The 26,780-nt window shown below is 35.2% G+C and overlaps 1 protein-coding gene across 1 annotated transcript; it reads left to right on the plus strand.

Annotated features, from left to right (window-relative positions):
• Positions 1 to 227: 227 nt before the first annotated feature.
• On the plus strand, positions 228 to 25,331 carry LOC123541856 (uncharacterized). Its single transcript, XM_045327479.2, has 7 exons — positions 228 to 249; positions 16,669 to 16,878; positions 17,535 to 18,164; positions 19,568 to 19,906; positions 21,200 to 21,640; positions 21,875 to 22,011; positions 24,779 to 25,331. Exons 1-7 carry the CDS (start codon positions 228 to 230, stop codon positions 25,139 to 25,141), a joined length of 2,142 nt encoding a protein of 713 aa, XP_045183414.2. The 3' UTR covers positions 25,142 to 25,331.
• Positions 25,332 to 26,780: the final 1,449 nt, after the last annotated feature.

A 26,780-nucleotide genomic window follows, 5' to 3' on the forward strand; every position in this document is an offset into this window, starting at 1 on the left:
AGAATCTGTTACGGTCTTTACTCAGTTTGAGGCAGTATAACATGTTTTAAGAGACATTTCTTGTTGTTTGACTCAGTGGCAGAAAGAAAAGTACGGAAAATATTAAAATCTAAATTATAACGTACTCCATGCAAAATGTAGTCACCCGGTTATTCGAGTCTGCCGTGCATTTTGTTTCCATTGCTTGTGTTAAAGATGCACCTGGCGACTTTTATTTACATTGTGCCATGACTTTGGAACCTGATGGGGGTAAGAGTGAGGTTGGGTGTGCACCATAAACCGTTTAAGCTCCCCAGTGGTGTTTTTGCCACTGACCGTTCAAATGCGGTACCCCAATGTGTTCCTTTATTTGTTTGTTTTGTCCTAGTGTGTTCGCTGTGTACATGTGACAGTGTGTCTGTGTTAGAAGTGTGTTCATCCGCGTGCTGTGAGTTTCGTTTTGGGGAGGCTGCGTTTTTGAAACGCACGTAGCATTCCCAGTGTAATATTCATCTTTGTTGTTGTTGTTGTTTTTTCTGCCAGCGGATCAACTGATTGATAAGTTAACGACAAATGCAACATCATCAAAACACATATGTTTGCATGTACGATTTTTTTAATAATTCTATACGCCAGTATAAGACCAGCTATTTAGTGCGTTTATGCCTAACATCATAAACTGTCATTACAAGGCCGACCAGTCACTCATTATTACATGCGTTTATAAAAACGTGTCGTTATAAAGGCAGTAGTATGTATATTTTAGAAAAGGAAAAATCTATGTTTATGTAAGATGGTCAAGGTAACATGCTAAAAAGCTATTGTCGGTTTATATGGACCTTTTGATTTTATTCCATTCAATGTATTAATATAGTCATATACTGTTTTCGTGTTTCGATTTCTCAGTAGTTTCTAAAAAATCATTTAATTTTGAAAAAGGTCTTCAAAATATCTTAATAGATTCTAGCAACCTATATATTGACTTAGAAAGATCTTTTGATTTTCTAAATAGATTTTTATATTATATAGATGTTATATAAATTTAGTTTTACGCAGACCTTTTTAGACCTTTAAATAGATTTTAAATGGCTATACAGTTTGAAAGCTTAAGGTCTTTTAAATCTACATATTATACATTCTAAAAACTCACGGTGAGTTTTGGACAGGTCTTTCAGATCTCTTCGGAAAGGTTTTTTTTTTTAATCTTTGAATAGATTCTAAAAATTTATATATAAATTTTGAAAGGGCTTTTACCTTCCAAAATAGATCACTGGGAGAACAAAACTGATCAAAGGGCTCATTGCTAAAAATGAAAAATACCATTAAAGAAAACGAAGCATTTCTCAAAACATCAATTTTTAATTATATTCACCGCAGCCAGGTGTATTCCTTGCTTGTGGGAACACTTTCACAAAACTTCAAATTAACATATCGTAGCTTTGCGTTATACCTCATTAACTATACAAAAAAGGTCATAAAAATGAAAGAAAAAAGTTTTCAAACATCTGTGACACTATTCTCTTAGGCAAGGAACATTGTATAATATGCAATAAAAATTTTGATTATAAAGGGTTACACCTAGCTGTTTTGTTCAAAAATTGACTTTAGTAATTTATTTCTCAGTTATACTGTTGAAAAACGGCGTTAAACGCAAAACAAACAAACAAACAAATTTCGGTTTGTCAGAGCTAGTTGTCATGTTCATGATTTCCATTGAACGCAATTAGTATATTACAAATAAACTTTTCAGGAAATCTTCCGTTAGTATAAATTCAGTAAATATTTTGCTAAATACCTTGGTTTTGAAATCCAGTAGTAATTTAAAGACACTTCTGTGAGAGGGTATTTCAAAACTGATATTTATTTGGATGTGGTTTACAAACTTCATAAAGTTTTGTATTTTTTAAAACTATCAAACGCTTTATTAAAAGAGATTATGACAAAACTGTTTTGAGACACATCACAATCATGTTTAGTGTTCGATCCTTTATTGTCCGTAAGTATTGCCCTGGCACTCATGAATATTCCGTATATTTCCGTAAATTAATTTTCGGTGTCCGCACATAAATAGCGATATAACTATTACATATATTAATTCCTAACTTATATATTGTCACATGTGCAGGTAGCTGTGCGGTCAAAGCGTTTACCTGTTAATATCATGATTGTAAGTTCGAGTCCTACGTCTGACATCTTTTTCCCCCAAATTTTATATGCAGACTTCCTACTCATTTGATCAAACGTATCATGATATTTATGGTTCATTTATTAAGAGTAATCATATTTACCCGTTGTAAAAAGTGCAATAAAATTGTTTTAAAAGTATCTTAGATAAACAGACAAATCACCTGTTACCAGCGTTCCATAAAAAATATATAAGAGAAAAGAATAAAAATTTATGAAATATGATACATAAAATTGTATAAACGATAACATTACAATACATTACATAGAAGAAAAAAGCTCCAATCTGACTTAAGTACTTGATCTTCTAAACGAAGATCTGAGAACGACCCATTCACATTCGTCTTCTGTATATTTTGGATTTCCAGTATTGCTATTTTTATTTTATCCAATCAGACGACTTGTTCGAATGTCGAAGAGTAAGAAAAATATGCAGTCATTCCAGGGCTCGAACCCGGGATCCCTCGTTTACAAAGCAAGTGGCCTACCGACTGAGCTAACCGGCTAACTGATACCTTACGACATTAGAATTGTAAATATCAAAAGTCAAGGCTACAGGTAGATTTGCAAGATGTTGTAAGTTAGGCCCTGATTGGCTAGCGAAAGGGTCGCCAGAACGAGGCAATGAATAGGTCGTTTTCAGATCCTATGCGTAGCGTAATAGGAGATGTACTTTAGTCAGATTGAAAAAAGCTCTATTCAGAAAGTGATTTCGAACCCGTGGTAATGTGCGTGGAAGTTAGACACCTTACCTCTACGTCGTTTAATGAGTGCCAGATCAATACTTACGGACAATACTAAACCACTACGATAACTTGATATTTACAAACAATGACTATAGATAGATTAAAAGGGAACACAGGGAATTCAACATTTTCTAACATATTAAAATGTAAATAGTTTCAGTACCAATTACAAAATAGCTCAGAGGTAAAGCATACTGTCCTTTACAAACAAATCTTTTGCCGTGTGGGTTCGAAACTCAGCGTCGACATTTAGTTTTTAATTCATTTTTGCATAAAAATTTAGTTTGCTTCATGTGCTCTGTGACAACACGACAGAGAAATATTTTAAGCCGATGTGGCAGATTACAAAGGTTTAGCATTATATCAAAGATGATGCATGCACTATAATATTTTATTGCATGACTGCGGCATTTTCCTTTGAAGTTTTGTGTTTTCTAAATTCTGGTATCGCCACGGTTAGCCGTGCTCTAAATTCCGCTGCACACAGGTATCGCTCACAGTTTTCTCTTTCTGGGATGTAGAGCAATACACACAAATTAGCAAGTGTTGCTGTGATAAGTTATTGAAAATGATAAGCTATTTGAAATAATTTATTACTGTAGTTAAGTTCTCTGCATCTTGATATTTTAAGTAATATAAAAATATAACGGCAAAAATGATTATGATATTCTATTCTGTTAAAAAATTCAAATTTTGTTTCTGGCAAAGGTTTACAATATGCTCTAGGTGTTAATTCCATTGATACATAACCTTTGGTGATAAAATTAGCCACATGGGAAGTGTTTACCTTCTCTATTTCTCCAGGGTTCATGACATTAGGGCCTCCCGGCAAATTCAAAATTTTAGCACTTAGTTTAAATTATTTTTGAAACTCTATTTCCAACTTTTTGTTTTAAAAAAATTATTACACTAATTAATAAGGAATGTTTCAATGTGTATTTATGCACTTTTTATAACATTTTTTTCAGTAGTTTATTTAAAATTTTGAAAAAGGAAATTTGATGTGAAGCATGCATAATTTATATAAAAACCTGCCCGTCGCCACCTTCTTGTTTTTATATGGCAGTTGGGGTTTATCATGTCATTGAAATGTTTCTAAGGGAGGCTCAAGAGGGGAAATATTTTTAAATATTTTAAATTAAAATATTTAAAAAATGTGTTCAGTTTACTGTTTTCAGTCATGCAATAAATCAGTTAGACAATACATACGCGTGTGTTACCGGCGAGTATCATCATGCTTGGGAGATTCTCAGGGAACGTAATTTGATAGCAAACTCGCCTCTACGAGGCTCGTTTGCTACCCAAATTACGTTCCCTGAGATTCCCCCACGCATGATGATACCAGCCGGTAACACACTTTTATGTATTATCTAACTTATACAAAGCGAATAGTGAACATAATATTATGTTATATAAAGACATATATATACAAACACAAACCATCAAAGAAAGAAACGATAATATATATTTCTTAAGAAAGTTTTGGAACATAGTGTCAGATTATATTCTATGGGAACACAAAAGAAGTAGTTTCTTCTTACTATTTTTCCATTCAAAATTTTAAAGCGTTTGCAATGGTTATATGATGATTATAAAGCCTTATATTTAATGATCATTCAGAACGAATTTCCCGCGGTGTGTAAGTGAAAATGGTAGGAAACCGTTCATTGCCGAAGCGGTCTTGGTTCGATCACGGGGCATAAATTGTGCTTCATACTGAAAACAATTTTCGAAACAAGAAATTGAAACTATAAGTGACTCCCAGTTCACTTACTAGTTCAATCTCTAATTTCGCCTACGCCACACTAACTGTCCATTTTAGCAAAACCAACGTAAAGGGTCTTGACATCTCATTAGTGAAAACAATAAATTAAACAAGTCCTTGTGTCCGCATTGTTTAACGCCTGTCGTATCAAAGCGGTCACCTTTAGTATATAACTGTTTCGTAGAAGCAATTAAAATGTCTGTTTCAGAGAAAACAGCTCTTGTCAAAGATGCGGATGTTTTCCTTTCACAAAAAAAAAATGCGTTTCGGTTAGATTAAATGAAAAGTATATACAACTTCTCGTCTTTCGGAAGGTTAGCCATGTATTCAATGTTATGTTTAAGTTATTTTTTGTTTGTATGCTTGTTTTGGGTTTCACGCCGTTTCAACAGTATTTCACTGCTTAACCTGATTCATTGCCAGTACAAACCTGTTCTCCGAAAGTAAATGCCAACTTCATTACATAGAGTAAAAGTGGATGAAGAATGATCTTTTATCAATTTTTTACGGAGAACATACGCATCGTCCATGGATCAAACTCACGTCCCCGCTATCCATAGATCTGCGCTCCCTCTACAAAGCTAAGCGGGCGGACTCATATTTTTTTAACTAACGACATGTAACTGCATTGTGATATATCAAACAAGATTCGTATATTTCACAATCTATCTATATACCTTTATGTTTTCAAACATTCGAAGCAATGTAGACTGATATAGAATTATTTCGTGGTTAAAGTATTCATCCTGCACACGGTTCACATAACTAGGAGATGTGCGGCTACCATGGCACTGATTAACTTAATATAACGACAAGTTTGATCCTTATAAACTGAAATATCAGTATGTATGGAACGCCGGCACTGTCTTTTGTAGTCATGAATATCTATTATTATGGTTTTACAACGAAAAATATCATAATATTACTACAAAAATATATCATAATGAATTATGACGATATAATTACATAGCATAAATATGTTTGCACGAAATGTAAAGCTTTCGATACATAATATAATCAACAAGAGCTGTCCGTAAATCAGCCAATGCTCGACTGTTCGAATTATTGTCCTAGAAGCAGGAAAATGTTACCTTAAATGTTAGAATATTTATAGAATTTCAATCCAGTATCTGCATTAGTTTTGGAGATAGTAACTTGCACGCAAAACTTTAACCAGAAGTTTTATATCCAAAAGGGGACATAAATTTACCAAAATGCAGGTCAGAGTTTTGGGACTTGATGCAATAAACTAGTTTTATAACCCAGAAGGCACGTGTGGAGTTTCGATTTAATATCTGCCAAAGAGCTATAAAAATAAATAGATTGGCAACTTGAAAGGCATATAGAGCAAATCTCGCCAACCTCCCGTGACAAAAAAACGAAATCTCGTTTACCGGAAGTGGCGCTTTCTCCACGCGCCATTTTGTATGGGAAAGCAATTATTCATCGGTAAAATAATTATCACCGTATGACCACGCTTCTTTCGATGGCAAATAAAACAACGTGTACTTCGTGTCTTAAGACCATTTCACATTAAACTAATTTTGTTTTAGAAGCTAACATGTATTTTAAATGTAGTTTTAAAGGTACAAATTGTAACTCCATGCTCGCCGATGTTTGTTTTTAGCAAGATAACGCCGAATCACGCTCTGACACGAGTTCACGCGAGATTACAGCCAGTTGCCATTCTGTGTATTTATACTTCTTTGTATCTGCATATATTCTACAGATAGTAACTTGCACGCAAAATTTTAACCAGAATTTTGTAAGACCAAAAGGGGGCATATTTTTTCCAAAATACATGTCAGAGTTATGGGCCTTGACCGAATGAGGTTGGTTATTGATCTAGAAAATGAAAATATAAGTTTCAAATCTATATGCCTTTAAGTAATGGCTGCATGTACTTGCACGCAAGATTTTTAAGTTCACAAGGGAGCATAATCTAGCCAAAATGCAGGTCAAAGTTATTAGACTTGATGCTATCAACTAGTTTTATAACCCTGAAGACACTTGTGAAGTTTCAATTCAATATCTGCATTAGTTTTGGAGTTAGTAACTTGCATGTAAAACTTTAACCAGGATTGTTCTAAGTCCAAAAGGGGGCAAAGTTTGCTCAAATACATGTCAGAGTCATGGTACTTTACCCAGTGAAGTTGGTACTTGACTTAGGAAAAGAAAAAATAAGTTTCAAATCTTTATGCCTTTAAATGATAGCAATATGTACTTGCATGCAAAACTTTAACTAAGGTACGACGCAGACGCCGAAGCCAGGGTGAGTAGAATAGCTAGACTATTCTTCGAATAGTCGAGCTAAAGACAAACATTAAAATAGATTTCATGAGTACAAAAGACAGTGCCGGCGTTCCATAGGTATGTCTTACTCTAGAATAAATGTTTCGATGTATACATTATGTCTCGCGACAACATCAAACCTCCTCCCTATCAAAATGCAAAACAAATGCATAATATATAGACAGTGCCGGCATTCCATACATACCGATATTTCAGTTTAGATCAGGACCAAACTTATATAATTATATAATATAAATAGTGACGTCATGACTTACATAGCACTAACCGCGCAAAAAGACGTGGCATTACAAGAAAGTGTACTTGATTAGAGCATACATTATTTGTGATTTCTAGCTTTACTGTTGATTTCTTGCATGTCCCGCTTTAAGCCAAAGGACTTATATTATCGGAAAGGAAACGGATTTGGACTGAAAATATTTTGATAAGAAAAGAACCATTTTTTTCTAGGTTTGTGAATTAGTCAACAAGGTCGCGAACAAAGTATTTGTACTTTGAATAAAATAAAAACTAGAAAATGCTTTTGTAAAAAAGCGCATGTCTCCCCCAATGCAAAGTCCTATAGGCAAGAAGTCAATAGGGGCCAGGAGCGAAAGTCAAAGAGACACTGATGGTTGGCTGCAATAGGGATCATCTACTTGGCATGTCCAGTCATCCCGCTAAATTTCAACATTCTTGGCCTAGTGGTTCTCAAGTCACTGTTCAGGCTCCTGTGACCTTGACCTTTGATCAAGTGACCTCAAAATAAATAGGGGTCATCTACTCTGCATGTCCAATCATCCTATTAAGTTTCAACATTGTAGGTCAAGTGGTTCTCAAGTTATTTCCAAAAAATGATTTTACATGAACAGGCCACTGTGACCTTGACCTTTAATTGACTGACCCCAAAATCAATAGGGATCATCTACTCTGCATGTTCAATCATCCTATGAAGTTTCAACATTCTGGGTCATGTGGTTCTCAAGTTATTGATCGGAACTGGTTATCAATGTTCAGGCCCCTGTGACCTTGACCTTTAACGGAGTGACCCAAAAAACAATAGGGGTCATTTACTCTGCATGACCAATCATCCTATGAAGTTTCAACATTCTGGGTCGAGAGGTTCTCAAGTTATTGAATGGAAATGGTTTTCCATGTTCAGGCCCCTGTGGCCTTGACCTTTAACAGAGTGACTCCAAAATCATTAGGGGTCATCTACTCTGCATGACCAATCATCCTATGAAGTTTCATCATTCTGGGTCAAGTGGTTCTCAAGTTACTGACCGGAAATGGTTTTCAATGTTCAGGCCCCTGTGACCTTGACCTTTAATGGAGTGACCCCAAAATCGATAGGGGTCATCTACTTTGCATGTTCAATCATCCTATGAAGTTTCAACATTCTGGGTCAAGTGATTCTGTAGTTATTGATCGGAAATGGTTTTCCATGTTCAGGCCCCTGTGACCTTGACCTTTGATGGAGTGACCCCAAAATCAATAGGAGTCATCTACTCTTCATGACCAATCATCCTATGAAGTTTCAACATTCTGGGTCAAGTGGTTCTCAAGTTATTGATCGGAAATGGTTTTCAATGTTCAGGCCCCTGTGACATTGACCTTTGACGGAGTGATCCCAAAATCAATAGGGGTCATCTACTCTTCATGACCAATCATTCTATGAAGTTTCAACATTCTGGGTCAAGTGGTTCTCAAGTTATTGATCGGAAATGGTTTTCAATGTTCAGGCCCCTGTGACCTTGACCTTTGAGACAGTGACCCCAAAATCAATAGGGGTCATCTACTCTTCATGACCAATCATCCTATGAAGTTTCAACATTCTGGATCAAGTGGTTCTGTAGTTATTGATCGGAAATGGTTTTCAATGTTCAGGTCCCTGTGACCTTGACCTTTGACAGAGTGACCCCAAAAACAATAGGGGTCGTCTACTCTAGCAGCCCTACAACCCTATAAAGTTTGAAGGTTCTAGGTCAAATGGTTCTCCAGTTATTGCTCGGAAATGAAGTGTGACGTACGGACGGACGGACGGACGGACGGAAGGAAGGACGGACGGACAGGGCAAAAACAATATGTCTCCTGGGGGAGAAATAATTCACAGTTTTCCTGAAATAGGTCCAGTAACCAGTTCGCGATTTTAGTAGTCGTTATGTGTAATCATAGTTTTGTCAACATAATTGAAGTTTGTAGTAGGCAAATGATTTAACAAATAGATAAGAAAGTTAATGATCCTTTGAATTTGATGAACATTGACAAAGTTTTAAAAAAAATAGCCACGTTCCACAAACAGGAGACAATTAATTATATGGGACAAAACAAACGAAGGAATACACCAGAGCACCGTCTTGGAATGGTCAACGAAGGAAATTCCATTAACGGTCACTGGTATCTTTATCTCCCCTGTCCCCGCCATCATGTTCCATAGTTTAATAGGATTTATTTTAATGCAAGAACACGTTTTCAACCACACTTTGAAATAAGCTTAACTTTTTCTGACGTGTACTAATTACCATCAGTATGTAAAGACTATACTTGATGTGAACCAGATTCCGGAAAGTGAAAAAGTCGGCATTATTTATGGAATAACTCACACGTTATTTTTTTTTTAAATCCACGCAATTAAAATGATATCAAAGCATAATATTTTAACATTAATGGTTTTCAATGCTATTTTGGTGTTTGTGTATTTGACATACTAAACAAAAAGTTATAAAACATTGGATTATATTCAAAATCTTTTATTTTATCTGTCTACAATCATCACCATTTTTCTAATTGGTGATTAAATAAATCCAAATCTTTTGCCACGGCTATTCTGCTATCGGGTTGTGAATGACCACCCGCCGGTAGAAAATTGTCTGCGGGTTACTGTCGGGTTAAGTAGGTTATCACGGACAGAAGAAAGAGGAATTATCTCCCTTTATCGTTGACTATCAGACAGGTGCAAAAATGCTTCAAACAAACAGATAAAAATAAACAATGTTAACTAATAATATTTCTATTGTTTATAGAACGCGGTCAAAAATTCGAACTGCTACTTATTGTTTTATGCCATGGTACCATCAAAAGAACAATGATGTTTTTAAATGATTGAAAGAAAACAGAAAAAACAAGTGTCCGACATTAACGATAAATGAATTTGTCTACCTTCATCGGAAACACTAATAGAGGAAACAATGGAAATAGGGAAAAAAGTGAAACAATAGAATTTGAATAAGGGAAAACAAGAAATATGAATAAAATAAAACGATGCAAAGTATGGAGAAAGGGAAAAGGAACATTTGCGTGAAGGAAAACAATAAAAATAGGTATAAAGTATAACAATGGAGATTTGAAATAAAAGAGGGCATTAAATATTTGAATAAAAATGTCGATGGAAGTATGAGTTAAAGAAAACATTGGAAATATTTCTAAAGGAAAACAATCGAAATATGAACAAAGGAAAACTTAGGTCGAGGTGAAATGTCCGGACAACCGTTTGAGAAGGATTCAGACAGTTCAAATTAAAGAGACTCGAATGAATTTAGAATGTATACTTGAGAATTCTAATTTTGGAACTATTTCTAGATATAAATTGGTTTTTATATGGAATTAAGGACGTAAATATCCACGACAATTTACATTCTTGAGACAAGTTATTCACAGGTTCTTAAAAAAATAATGTTTGCGACTGACTTTGGCAAAGCTACAACGTTTCAAAGACATGACCAACATGGACTGAACTTATAAAAAAGCTAATTTTGATTGAAATGCATGTAATCACTACTGCAGTAGAGGATGAAGTATTTCGCTGTTTTACAGTATATTTTGCCTGTCGTGGCGGTGTTTCGTTTCAGCCAAGGTGAGCAGACATTAAAGGGCAAAACAAGGTCACCACAATAAAAAAAAACACGACAAAAAGAGCAAATTGAACCAATGTTTAGGTAGTTTGATTTGTCATTGTGGTCAAGCATTTTATGGATCATGGTTAGTAATGATCTAAATTTATGGTGACATAATTCTGCTAGGAGATATATAGATAGCTATCGCGACACTGAAAAAACGTTATCTAGATAAAGAGAAGTTTTCTAACAACAAAAAAGTTCTTAAACATTTTCATGAAATAAAAAATATGTGAAGAAAAAAAAATATTATTGCTGATGTTTTCAGAATAACTCATACATTTTTTTTCTGGAAAGTTTAGAATATTATCGTGATATTTACGTTAACCTCGCTATTCTGTGACAGAAATGTGCCACCATAAAATATCTCACAACTTGCCAGATCTTCGTCATTTATGATCAGACTGACTTAATGTAGGGATAACGCAAGTTCGTGTTATAACATCTGTTATAACATGAAAAGTACATGACTTGTGCTAACGCTTTTCTAGTATAAAACGCTTAGAAACCAAGTAAATGAATATATTTCTCTCAACGTCATTAAATTTCTGTGAAATGCGCGGTAAAGTCTACGTTGTTTTTTCTCGTTGACGTCATTTCATTTTGAATTATCCGTTTTTGGTATGTTTACGCTTTGTCATGGAACGCACATATATAAAAAGATGTTATAACTGCACGTGAGCGCGAGAATCTCTCTGATAACACACGTTTTCTCTCATGTTAAAACACTTGAAAAGATACAATAATTAACAAATAATCAAGGCCGTCGAGTGGTTTATCGTCTAATTTACCATGGTTCAGAGTTCAGATGCGTAGGAATTGAACCACGAGGGCGTTAGCCCAAGTGGTCAAATACTGAAGCATCTGAACGATGAACCATCATGGTAAATAAGACGATAAATCACAAGAAGGCATTGATTGTTCTCATTCTGACATGATCATTGACATATTTTAATAAATATTATGCTGGACTTCATTTACCCGAGAAGTAATGTATCGGGCGTCATTTGGCAAATTGACGTCATAATTGACGTCATAATGCTCTCTTACCGGTCCGCGCGTCAACCGTTGTTTATCGCAGAATATACAGAGCTTTATTTTCTTCTTTCTTTATATGGAAATCAAATCGAACCATGTTAGAATTAACAAATAATCAAGGCCTTCGAGTGGTTTATCGTCTGATTTACCACGGTTCAGAGTTCAGATGCGTAGGAATTGAATACTGAAGCATCTGAACGATGAACCGTGGTAAATTAGACGATAAATCACAAGAAGGCCTTGATTGTTTTCATTCTGACATGCTCATTGATATATTTTAATAAATATTATGCTGGGCTTCATTTACGCGAGGAGTAATGTATCGGACGTCATGCGGCAATTTGACGTCATAATTGACGTCATAATGCTCTCGCGCGTCAACCGTTGTTTATCGCAGAATAACCAGAGCTTGATTTCCTTCTTTGTTTAACTAGCAATCAAATTGAGCCATGTTAGAATGTACGTTAACGCTTTTTTAACGCCACACGTTTTTTTCATCCACTGAATACGCGTACTCTTTTGTTTGGAGATGAAAATTATACTCGGAAGAAAAAAAATCACTAATATTTTTAGAAGTACAAAAATATGTCAAACATACAAATCGTTTTCGTTAAGATATCTGATTGCTGCCGAATTATAAACTTAATGCAGTTGTACCTTCATTCTACTTCTTCTCCAAGAATAACTTCGTTCTCTTCCGATTACATTTTGTCATTTTTCAATAATATACAATGCAATCAATAATATAACATTTTCCTTTTAATATACCTTCGGGGACGGACCGAACTACTAATGTTATATGAACTAGTGATCCAACCTTTTAACCTTTCTTAGAATGTTTTGTATATGTTCTTTATATTATGTACATTGTATATGTTGTCATAAAAAGGAAGGAATAAAATATGTTTAAATCCAAACCCTTTTTTACTGATCGCTGCTTACATAATTACTTGAAGATACACGAGATATAAAATATGAATTATCGGTCGAATACATGATAAATTAGCAAATTTACAGAACAAAATAGAACAACAAATACCCAAATACATTGTAATTTGATTTATGCACGGTACATAATTATTTAAAAATATTATGTGTATTATTACATGACTGTATTCTATTGTTTCTCTGATTGGCTGAAAATGGTTCGAAAAGTAATGAGTACAAATTATATCATATTATATCTTGGGTTATAGATAGTACGAAAATAAAAATAGATCGAAGTAGGTGCTTGGAAAACCAATATCAACCTGATTTGGTCTAAATTTATTCCTTATTTCTTTATTAAATTACAATTGTAAATAACAAGATTGACTTTATATTTATTCATGTAACAAAACAATTATTGACTTTTTCATAGATTTGTATCAAAATATATCAACCCTCAAAAAGTTATATTCACCTCGACTTCGGCTCGCTGAATATAACTCTTTTCGGGTTGATAAATCCTGATATCAACCTATGAAAAAGTCGATAGTTATATAATATACACCTGAAAATGTTACCACGGGTATCACGTGTAAATGTGTAAGGTAACATTATATACTGTGAAACAGTTAAATTTCGTGGGTATAAAATCATTTTGTTTGCTTGTTTGTTTTGGGTTTAAGGTTTAGGAGTATATCACCAAAACACAGAATTATTTGATAAACGAACAACATCGTTAACGATATTTTACCTGACCATTACATGTTCTGCCGTACTGTCCCGTACTTAAAATATTCTGAAAAAGTTGTCCCCCTTTGAAAATGAATGCCATTTGTAAAGAAATAAAAATAAACAATTGCTGAAAACTGTGTTCCACCTAGTTATGTGAAATTTCAACACTCGCATGTTATTGCAAATGCATCAAAATAAACATTGTAACAGCTCTTTGAAAATGGTGAGATTTTAAATGCGTTTGACTGTCCGGAATTGGGGCCCCTTTAGGCAGTCTTTTTCCGGAATTCAATGTTTATATCAGTATACTGACACTTGTTTGGTAGTTTTTGTAATGATAGCGTGTATATTACTCTACAAAACAAGTGGCAGTATACTAATATAAACACTGAATTCCGGAAAAGGACTGCCTAAAGGGGCCCCACTTCCGGCCAGTCAAACGCCTTTAAAAACTCACCATTTTCAAGGAACTGTTACACATGTTCGTTTTGATGCATTTGCAATAGGTGCGAGTGTTGAAATTTCACATAACTAGGTGTAACACAGTTTTCAGCAATTGTATTTTTTTTTCTTTACAAATGGCATTCATTTTCAAAGGGGGGCAACTTTTTCAGAATATTTTAAGTACGGGACAGTACGGCAGAACATGTAATGGTCACGTAAAATACTGGTAACGACGTTGTTCGTTTATAAAATATTTCTGTGTTTTGGTGATATACTCCTAAACCTTAACGCCGTTTTTAACAGTATTTCAGTCATGTATCGGCGGGCAGTTAACCTAACCAGTCTTTCTGGATTCTGTACAAGTATAAACCTGTTCTCCACAAGTAACTGCCAACTTCCCCACATGAATTATCAGAGATGGGAGACGAATGATTTCAGACACACTGTCTTTTATCAAATCGTCACGGAAAACATACGCCCCGCCCGGGGATCGAACTCGCGGCCACACGATCCGTATACAACGCTCTCCCTATTGAGCTAAGCAGGCGGGCTTGATTATTCCGATGAGATATGAAATCGTGCATTTCCACTTACCGACATAAAATCCACTTACCGACATAAAATATTAGGAAGTTTCTTATTGCTTGGAATTTTATTTCGTTGATTGATACATCCATAAAATTCACGAAAATTAGTCCCTCACGAACCGTTAATGGTTTCGCAATAATTGAAAATTAATAAAACGCGAGTCTTATATACTTACGAGGGATGTTCGAAATGAATTGCTTATTTCTATCTGGAGACTTCAAATTTCAAGTTAGCCCAAAAGGGCTCATTTAATGCCCTCGAAGTACTCCCCGTGGCTAGAAATGCAAAGTTTCAGCCGATGTATCCACTTCTTGAAGGCGTCACGGTACGCTGATTTGGGCACAGTAATAAGGTACTGATGAATGGCAGATCCAAGTGCCTTTCGGGACTGGTATTTCCGCCCAGCAAGGAATGATTTCAATTTCGGAAACAAAAAGAAATCACATGGGGCAAGGTCTGGGGAATACGGGGGGTGAGGCAAAACAGTTAGTTTTGTTTATCTTTCTTCAAAAACGCCGTAACTATTGCGGAGGTATGAGCGGGGGCATTGTCATGTAGAAGACGGACATGTTTAAAACCAGTGGCAGGGCGTCGTTTCTGATAGTACTTTTTCAGTTTCTTCAGTACTACGTCTTTGTAGTACTTTCCGGTGATGCTTTTGCCCTTTTTCACCGGTACATTTATTGCGAATCCTTCACCAGAGAAGAAGATTGCATACAAAACCTTCTTTGCACTCAAAGAACGTTTGGCAATTATTGGGCGTTTGCTGTGTTTAGTGGCCCAGATCTTATTGCTAACCTTTCTGACGGGCTCAAAATAATGGACCCAGGTTTCATCACCTGTGAAGACATTAGCAAACTGTTTTTTGTCATATTTTGGAAACATTTGAAGCAGTCTTTTTGGCCACTTTAACCCGTTGCCTCTTTTGCTCATCAGTCAACAGATGTAGCACCCATCTAGCAGAAATCTTTCTGACTTTCAAATGCTTCTTCAAAATAAGGTGAACCGTTGACAGTGATATGCCTACCTTTCGTGCAACATCACGAACTGTAAATCTGGCATCTCCTTCAATGATTTCCTTTATTTTGGAAACGATTTCTTTACGAGATGCAGATTTTGGCCTACCTGATTTCGGTGCATTTTTGATGAACTCTACACCAGACTCAAATTTCTTTTTCCACCGCCGAACTGTGTCATAAGACACACAAGAAGGTCCATAAGCAGTAGAAAGTTCAGTCATCAGCTTCTTCAAAGAACAACCAAGTTTTGAGCGAGCTTTGATGTAAGCCCGTATTTCATCTTTCTTGTCGACGCTTCTACCAACCATTTTTACTACAGTGGTCAATGATTGCGTGTATTCAAATGGCAAATTTTATGTCTTACACTTAGTCTAATATGTACATTTATACACCGTTGTGTAGGTATTGAATAACCCTATACAGGTAGGTATTGGTTTTTATCTACTGTAAAGTTTCAGATTAAGGGCATATAAGAATCGAAATAATATATAGCAAAATCGTATTTTACCTAAATTAATACACTCAAAATCGGTTGTACGTCGTAGAATAATTCCGCGGACGTATAACCTCTTTCCGTGTATTAATAACGTTTAAAGATGGTTTTTCTATACATTATTGCTTAAATGCCAAGAAGCAAGTTTTCACAGAAGTGTTTTCTGTTCAGGATAAATATATTTTAACTTGTCACTATGATCTGTATAATATGTAAAAATGTCACAATATTGTACGGCGTCCCGTTAGAACCATCGCCGCAAAAATGTTGGTTACGTTTTCTTTTTTGTAGAGATGGAATTTTGTTATAGTTTTGCATCATACCAAAGCATTGATTGAAAAAAAAACATTTTATAAAGTTCTATCCTTAAATAAATGATAATTATTATAACATAAATCTTAAGGCATGTCTACTTAGACAAAATAAGTGAATTGCCCATCCGGTTTATTTTAACATGTGGCTGTGATGGCACCATGGTAACCGAATTTGCAGGCAATAATGAAATAAAAGTTGTTCACTGATAACATTTCGATGAGATATAAATATATTTTATACATACAAATTATTTCAGCAATACCTCCACCAGGGCCTCCTCTACATCTGTCCGTTGTCTCTGACGTCAGCAATATCGGTGTTCAGTGGGAACCTCCAGCGGAAACATACGGAAATATACGGAACTACATAGTAAGCTGGGCGGTACTTCCAAACTTTACAGATTTTACGAGTATTATTGATGATGACGTCACAATGTCAATAATTCCCGCACAAGGACTGGCTGGGCGTTTGTTTCGAATCAGGGTTCGAGCCGAAAATGAAGGTGGAATCGGACCGTACACGTCGCCAAAATATATTCGAACAGGTGATATGATAACTAGTAATGAAAATAATACTTATGTTAGCGTTATTGTATGTTTTACAATTTTACTAAAAAGTAACTCTTTGGAGAAGGAATGTTTCAAAAAAGGTATATTTGAACATATCGCTTCTGGTCACTTACTAAAAAGGCTCTTCATGCCTTCGTTTATAATGTGGTTACCATGGTTACCAAATTTTCCGTTTAATATGAACATAAAATACATTAATTTCTTGTTAAATTCTATTTCTGATAATTAACTTCATTAACATTTGTCAACGGTTTGAATATTGCTGAATATACTATAATTGAATCTTTTGTTTTAATTGCCTCCCTTTATGGCTCTAACTTTAACAGATCATGTGCAGTATTAAAAGTAGTGCTTTTCGAACCATGTAAGTGTGCGTAACATCTGTTTGAAAAGCGGTTTCATCTGTTTTTAAGATAAAAATATTAAAGCATCATGGACCTTTAAAATGTGGCTGATTTTAATTTTCTTCTCCAATGAAAAGATTCTCAGAATGCCATGTTTGATAAAGGTTATTAATAGCACATTGTAAAGTTTTCTTTTATACTTGTTACAGAATGTGGCAAAGACTATAGTTTGTTTCCCGAAAGCAATGTCACTATAACCTTCCCCGAGTTTCAGAAAGGAAATCAACTTCAGCCAGGTGTTATTTGTACTTGGACATTTAAAACACTGGATAAATACTCCTTGGGTGTTATTTTTCATGAATTAAAATTATCCGGAAGTGCCCATTCGAACGACTGTTTTGATAGCTACATTGATATAAGTGGCATCGGTCGCTTATGTAACAGAAGTCATCAGGGACAACATGTACGAACTGATTTGCGAATTTTGAAAGTGACACTTAAAACTGGCAGACAAAGTGGAGGACAAGGTTTCAAAATAACAATAAGAAGTGTCGTTCTGTTGCCCGGACCGCCGTCAAATATAAAACTGAGGACATCCGACCATGCTATTATTATAAGCTGGCAACCACCAAGGGAGAATACTCTATCTATCACTGCTTACCGTATTCGATATGGAGTTATCGCACAGAAAAGTCACTATTTGATAACAGTTGGACACAATATGCGTTACTTTGCAATAAACACAAAAAGATTTGAAGGAAAATTAATGGAAATATATCTAAGTGCTGTTATTGGCATGGAACAGGGGAAAATATCAGAAAAATACTTCGCGCGGGCAAGTTAGTTTGCACTCCTTTCTTTATTTGATAAAAATACTATTCACAAGAAACAAAAACGAAAAAAGTGAATAAGTTTTTTTCTATTAAGAGCTGTAAAGAATAATTAGAAAGCCGGATATAGGCTATAAAGAAACCGTGGTCTATCGGTCAGACCCTACACGCACTCCCTTTCAGCTTGATAATACATAAAAGTGTGTTACCGGCTAGTATCATCATGCGCGGAGGAATCTGAGGGAACGTAATTTGGGTAGCAAACGAGCCTCGTAGAGGCGAGTTTGCTATCAAATTACGTTCCCTGAGATTCTCCCAAGCATGATGATACTCGCCGGTAACACACGAGTATGTATTGTCTAACTGATTAATTGCATGATTAAAATGAGTAAACTTAACACATTCTTAAATATCATAAATTTAAAATATATAAAAATATTTCCCCTCTTGAGCCTCCCTTAGAAACATTTCATGATAAACCCCCAACTGCCTTATAAAAGCCAGAAGATGGCGCTGGGCAGGTTTTTATATAAATTATGCATGCTTCACATCAGAGATCCCTTTTTCAAAATTTTAAATAAATTACTGAAAAAAAGTTATAAAAAAGTGAAATACACATTGAAACATTCTTTATTGATTGTTGTAATTATTTTTTTAAAACAATAAGTTGTGAAATAGAGTTTCAGAAATAATTTAAAGTAACTGCTAAAAATATGAATTTGCCAAGAGGCGCTAACGATGTCATGAACCCTGGAGAAAAAGAGAATGCAAACAAATCCCACGTGGCTAATTTTATCAACAAACCTGATGAGCAGAAGGTTTCATGTATCAATGGAATTAACACCTAGAGCATATTTTTAAACTGAATAGAATATCATAATCATTTTGCAGTTATATTTTTATGTTACTTAAAAAATCAAGTTTTAAATCAAGATGTAGAGAACTAAACTACAGACATACAGTAATCAATTATTTCAATAATCTTTGATAATGTGGCAGTTGAGTCCAGTAAGTCCAGGGGTGTTTAAAGATAATCTGTCATAGATCTATTGTAAAGCAATCATTGGATTTACCTGTATTGGAAAATAAGCAGTGTCGATTGTATTGAGGTCAACTGCCACATTATCAAAGTTTATTAGTAGCTTATCATTTTCAATACCTTATCACAACAACACTTGATAATTTGTGTATAGTAGAGAAAACTGTGAGCGATACCTGTGTGCAACGGAATTTAGAGCATGGCTAACCGTGGCGATACCAGAATTTAGAAAACTGAAAAGTTCAAAGGAAAATGCCGCAGTCATGCAATAAATACTGGTTTTACCTCCATATACTTTATCCTAAGCTCAGTAACAGAAATGTAGTTATAAATACTGTAACAGTTTCAATAAAGCAAGTTTCCCCTGTTTCAGCCTGTCGTCGCCGGATTCATCTGAATGGCACAAACAGCGTTAATATAACATCTCCTGGATACCCACGCGCGTATCCTAGCAACATTATATGCACGTGGTATATTACCTCAGAAAATAATGTGATGTCATCAGTTACGTACCTAGACTTTAGACTTGAATATACGTCATTCTGTAGCAGTGATTATGTCACATTTTCCTTGAAGAACAATGCAGAGCACCAGTGCTCTAGAATGAAGATGCCGAAAACAGTATACACAGTTGCTCAAAATTTCACCGTAACTTTTGTAACAGACGGTCAGAACGAATTTGCAGGCTTTTGCATACAGATCAAATCAGAAGGTAAGTAGATTCTAGTTCACCTGTGGAATATGACATGTTTTTTTTAATTCAAAGAAGTACTAAGGACCCGAAGTTACACTCGGCAATTTCCGCATGATTACGTATTCTCGTTTCGGCAGTTCGGCATTCTTCGGTCGAAAACCCGTAGCTTTCCGTAAAGACCGGAAAATGCCGAAATCGCATACACAGGATGGTACGCCGTGTGCTGTTTGTCGTGACGGGTCCACTTAGTTTCCATTGGATCATGTGTATATCTGGTTATTGGAAACACTTATTTTGGTCTTCTTGTTTACAAGTAGTCCAAATAATTAGTTGTTGTCATTTGACGTTCAACATTCAATATTCTGACATTTTACATCTTTTACTATCAAAGCCTTTTTTCATAACATGGAAAATAAAAAATGTATAATATCAATTAAAATGAATTTATAAAGTGATAAGAGTTATGTCAGGTCTTATATTTAGGACTTGTTTACAAGGGGAATATTCATCTTAGAGGTTCAGACAATATCATTAACCTTATCTGACAATGATGTCCGCTTTGTCGGTTACAAATTGACGTTAAACTCATGTGAACAATGTTTGTATCAGTGTTGAGGATCAAAAGTTATTGTTTCATTGTATGTAAAAGCGTTCTTATCTGGGCTTCCTGGATGTAAATGAGTTAAATTTGGACAATGATGTTTAGGAGCGAATTGAAGAGCAAATGCTTGAAAGTCAAACACTTCGATTTAAAGATTACATCTTAACTAAAAGTTTGACCATTGTTTAAACAATTTCATAAAAGATTGCGTATTTTGATATCGGCTGTTTGTGTTTAGGTACTTCAGACACTGTGTACTGCAAAGGGCATTTCACCGATAATTCAAGTACTTTGGTCAAAATTGTTTTGGTAGTTTAAGTACTTTGATTAAAATTTATTGATTACTCAGCTATTTTGATCAAGTTAGTCAAGTATTCTTAAAGTGTAATTGACCTGTAAGTATTTCAAGAGCCTCGGCACGTGCCAACGTCGTGTACTTTCAGTAAATAATCATACACTGATCAAACGGTTAACAATGAATAAATAAACTTAAGCCCTGTACATAGATTCATTTCCTGGAAAACTTAAGCATGTAAAAAAATTTCACTTTATGATAATTGAAAGAACTAGTGTAAGATTGTAGAGTGTTCAGAGAATTTCATTATCTTATATTGTATGCCATTAAAAAATGGTGAAACCTGACAAAAGGTTTTATAATGTAATACTAGCTCTGGTAGTTATATAAAATTCTGCGTTGATTTTTTTTCCAGATGTTTCAGTCAAAAATGATCTAAGTACCACCGAAGGGGCAATAACAAAAACGAAATACATGGATGACAGCAGTAGAAAATTTAAGTCATCAGTGGATCGTCCGTTGACTACCACTACATTGATGACGTCACCGATGGCTGAACGCAATATAACGTCACCTCCAAAAACTTCAGTAGAAACTACAGATAAAGTTGAAGTTACTACTACAATAGATACTACAGAACCTAACTTTACTAGTCGTAATAATTCCCAGCTCCTTGTTCAAGCTAATACAGATCTATCGACCATGCCAACTTTGTCCAATCAGGAGGCTTCAACGTATGATCCCGGTGTAACTGTGCAATATACACCGAACGTTTCGCCCGCATACGTCGCTGAACTTATTGCACCATACTCAGATAGTTCCAGATCAAAATCTGCTGTAAACACTGAAGAAAAAGGTATCAAACCATTGGCAGTTAAAAATTGAGCTTTTGCATAATGCTGTTACAAAATATTCTTCATATTTTTATTTTTATTTTTTCAATTCACATGGCCAAGAACTTCCTTTTCCAAAGAATTATGCAGTAGTTTTCAAAAGAAAAGCGCTGATAGATATATTTGTTTATTAGCATGCATTTCTGCGTATTTGTCAGTATTTTTTACTTTTCCTCAAGTATATGACTTTTTTGTAGGATCGGAAGACGACAACGATAACCCTATTGTGTTAGCAGTAATTTTATCATTGATATCCTGCGGGGCAGTTTTTGTTATCTTAACATGTTGCGTACGGTGGAGACGAAGACATGAACAAAGGAAGATCAACGTTGAGGTAGCATAATGGTCCTTTTTTCTAACATTTGTTCTCATTTAAACAGATTATTTTGGCATCGAAACATATGGAGTTTTGATGTAATCGATTTCTTTTTACTGTACGTGTTTTTGACCATTAATTTTTTGATCATATGTTATGTACGAGGGGCGTTCAATGTAGGGATAATACACGTTTTTTTTGTGTATTAACGTCTGCAGAAGCCCGCGGGATTGTTTGTGACCGAGACCGAAGGTCGAGGTCACAAACATATCCCAAGGGCTTCGGCAGACGCTTATACACAAAACAAACGTGTATTGTCGCTATTCTTGCATAAAAAATATTTCACGACGATTTATGTATTGTTTTCATATGTGATGACTTGATGATTCCGGTACATTTTTTATTTACCATTCCTGTTGTTCTTGGAAACGGTAAACATGTTTTAAATATCCGTATCCAGGGCCCGGATATAAACAACACTATCAAAAGTACATCCTGAAGGTTTTTAAGCGATTTTTTTTATCTCTCATTATGGATGAGTACGAACGTAGTGTTAAGCTTCCAAGCAGTTTATATAAATTCTTCGAGAAAATAGATAAAAACAAACCGACTGATACTTACCAAAACCATAAATATGATTCCTAAAATCGAGCAATAGCACAAGTTACACGCGATACTTATTTATTCACAGTTATTTACAACAACTGAACAGACGCTTTGTAGGTCACAATAGCCTAAATAGTTTTCCCTATATATTCTATATAAAACTGACCTTTTTCAAAGAGCTACCAAACATAGCTAGACCCATTTCAGAGAACAAATCCTTACCTCATTTTAAAGAGTTATGATAAAACTGATATAAAATGAAGAGAAAAGTAGGGGTCATGTATCTTCTAAGAGAGATTTCTCTGGTCAATTTACTTACTGTAAACTGACATCAAAATCACACTGCTGTGACCTGGAAGTACTACTCATACTAAAATTGAGCTTGACTTCACCAAATACAACCTGCTCTCCCATTTTTCCTAACAAACTGTCAACAATACATCCACAATGAAATTTAAACAAAAACTAGCCTCAATTTAGACCTCTGTTGCCATGCCAAGTGAAAAATTAGTGTTCAAATACCTGGCAGCCAGTACGCGACCAGACCAGATGGCTCCCACGCTGGTTCCTTTAGTTTAGTTAGGCCTGTAAAGGGAGTGAACTCTAAGAGAAGCTAATGCGTACATTGGTGGGGGCAGTACGTTTGGGGTTGGAAACTGATACAGCTGAACATACTATGGATTACATTGTATCTATAATGCTACAAGAAGAGGTTGTTATGGAAGAAACAAGACGCAGATGCTAAATATCAGTGTGCGCAAAAATACATACATATGTCCCTGGCAAAGCATTTCAAAAATAAAAATCGGGTATTAACAGTACGTGAATTGCCTTGTTTGCACACGATTTTCCTCCCGTTAATACATGGGCGGATCCAGTGAAAAAAAGTAGTTTTTATGTAAGAATATGTAATGTTACTCCGTATGTAGTTCCGTAACCGCTGGTTATGTTTAGATGCGGTTTTCGGCAAATTATAGAGCAATGTATTGGAAACACAATGCTCTATAAATTTTAAAAATCAGCAGGTTCATAGTCAAAATATAATCATTTTAGTGAGGTATACTGGACCATAATAATAATCTAAGTTTGTCCTGGGCATCCAGAGTCTCAGAAAAATAGAATAACTTGTAAAATCACAAAATTCTATTATTTTTTGTACGAGGTACAGCAATTTGTGATAAGTTTGCACTTGCTTTAAACTATTTATTGCATTTTTAATTTTGCAACACAACTAAAAATAAAAAAAATAATTCATATAACATTGTGTTGCCAATAAATTGCTCTATAATGTGCCGAAAACCGCATCTAAAAATAACAAGCGGTTATGGAACTACATGCGGAGTAACATTACATATTGAACGCCCCTCGTAGTCGGATATTACCGGACACTATCCGCGTACTCATTTATTAGTAATATCATGCTGTCTCCGCAAGTAATTGGCAACTTTTCCACATATATATTTAAAAAGAGGAAAGATACAGAGGATAACTGACCGGATATACAATGTCTTGCATGTATTAGGTAAATGACGGTGGGTGTATTCTTTAAGTACATGTATTATGTTATAAATTAATTGTGTAACGAAAAAATGCTATTGAAGTTATCATTCCATTAAACCTCTTTTTATATATGAACCGCGCCATGAGAAAACCAACATAGTGGCTTTGCAACCAGCATGGATCCAGACCAACCTGCGAATCCACGCAGTCTGTGTCCAGGATCCATGTTGGTCCCTTTCAGTTGGATTCCTCTGACGTTTTCGTTATAACCTTTATCTACGATGTTGCGGTTGGTCAAAATAATTATGCTTTTTATGTGTAGATTTCTTAATAAAAATGATTAATCAAACCTAAATTCAGCAGAGGGCCACTAAAAGAAAACCTGTCTTTAAACATTTTCCAATGTAATGAAATTTAGTATAGATATTGCTTTTGAAAATTACATAGAAGTCAACGATAAAAACAGAGAAAGGACCAATCTACTTCTTGGACATAATCAGGGGAAGTAACTGAGTAATGTTCCCCATTAGAGAAACTGTTAGCGAACAGCATGGATCCTGACAGTCTGCGCGGATGCGCAGGCTGGTCTGGATCCATGGTGGTCGCAAAGTCACTACATTGGTTTTCTCATGGCGCGGCTCATATATTGATGCTGATAATTCTAAAATGTACCTTACAGACTGCTGGAAGATACCAAGTCACCAACATTGAACTTCATGATATCTTACGAAACCAAACACGGACAGGAAGTCAGTATTCAAATTATCGCGCATGCGTGTCAGAAGATGAAACAGTTTACGCGAAGAGATATCTTGAAAGTATCCCTGAATATCATGAAGACTGTTTACACAGAAAGAAGGATGACAAGAAAAATGAAAGAAAACGATGTAACTCTTTCCCCTTTTGTTTTTCAGCAAGGCGGCGAAAAATTCACAAAGAAATTCAAAATTCCTTGACATTGTTTGGATTCATTGAAGACAAGCAAGCGTTAGAAAGGACCCTTAACAGAAGATATCATTTACAAAGAACAAATAGTTTGTAGTGTCATTTCCAAACTGTTGTATATGGAAGCCCTAGAGGAGCAATTGATTTCCGTACTTCCCACTTCTGACTTCTAACTTTTGCACTTCTCACTTCCAACTTCTTCACTTCCTAATTCTAACTACCGGACTTCTAACTTCCACACTTGGAAAGGTGGAAGTGAGAAGTGTAGAAGTTGGAAATCAGAAGTCGAAAGTTGGAAGTCAGTCAGACGTGTGGAAGTTAGAAGTCAGAAGTGCGGAAGTTAGAAGTAGTCAAGAAGTTGGAAGTGAGAAATGCAAAAGTTAGAAGTCAGAATTGGGAAGTACGGAAGTCAATTTTCCCCCAGGGCTTCCATAGTTATACCACTTCTGCATAACTTTTCTATTGTTTTGTTTCCTTCAGGCTAGTGCATTTTGCGTATGAATAATTCTTGAATTCATGTGTTGCATTTATTCAGTGTTTTTTTGTGTTTTTTTTTGTTTTCACTTTAAATTTTCTTAAGTTTGTAAAGTTATTTTAATGTATTGGTGCTTATAATTTTATTTTATCATATACCAATATAAATTATGTCATAAATATTGCTTGTATTTCTCAGACAGAAAAAAATCCGTATTATACCTTTTGTTTTGTATGCTGCCGGACTACTCTTATTAAATATGCATAACTTGACACATTTTTTATAAAAAGCGCGCAAAAAAAATCACTCATTACCATTTAAACCTTGACATACATTTGAAATTTCGTTTGATATCAAAAGAACAGACATGATAAAAGGGTCATTACAACAGTAGCTAGATCTGGGAATTTGTATTCCAGATCGATCTACTGTCATGCTAACCCTATTATATTTTCTTCGACAGGCTGTAAACCATTCACAGATTCTGCATTTTCCTATATTTTCAAGTCATTTCCTGTATTTTTGAAACCTAATATCCCCTTATATTTCCAATATATATTCAATGTTCCATCGTGACTCGCCCTACGTCGACCATTTTGTCGATTCAAAAGGATGCAGCATACGATATAAACCCGTGTGATAGAAAATGTAAAAAAAAAACTTGGTGTACTTACAAACACATTAGGCTGTCTAGAGAATGCGTGAAGGCTGAACAAGTATCTTCGGTCTTTGGACACTTTAAACTGCTTAAAGTCTTTTATCCAGATGGTTTCTATACATGACAACAAAATATTCCGCAAGAGATTAACCATTACCCTGCTAAATTTCTAAAGTTGGCTGATCCATCATTAAATTTGGACAGCACGGCATATTATTTAATGGGTATTCACAGAAAATTTACTGACTGAATAGCGAACAGAGCAGACCATAATCAGACTGCACGGATATGCAGGCTGATCTTCATCTGCGCTTGTCGACCTTGCGAAATCGCAAGCCGCCAGCAGACTAAAGTTTAATTATCTATTGAGCTCATGTTAATCACCGCTCTGCAGTTTTTGCTGTTTGACAGGTCCTTATTTAACACTGGCTAAAGTTAAAAGTTGAAGAAAACGAACTACGGGCAATAGTTTTGACTAATGACCGGCATGGCATTCAAAGGTGTACTGGTGTTACAGGGCTAATTGGCTTATGTAGGTTCTTATATAAGGTTATAAGATTGGGCGCTGAAAATATATCTGATTATTAATTTAATGACAATTAA

The sequence above is a fragment of the Mercenaria mercenaria genome, chromosome 19 (genome assembly GCF_021730395.1).
Source record: "Mercenaria mercenaria strain notata chromosome 19, MADL_Memer_1, whole genome shotgun sequence".
NCBI lineage: Eukaryota > Metazoa > Mollusca > Bivalvia > Venerida > Veneridae > Mercenaria > Mercenaria mercenaria.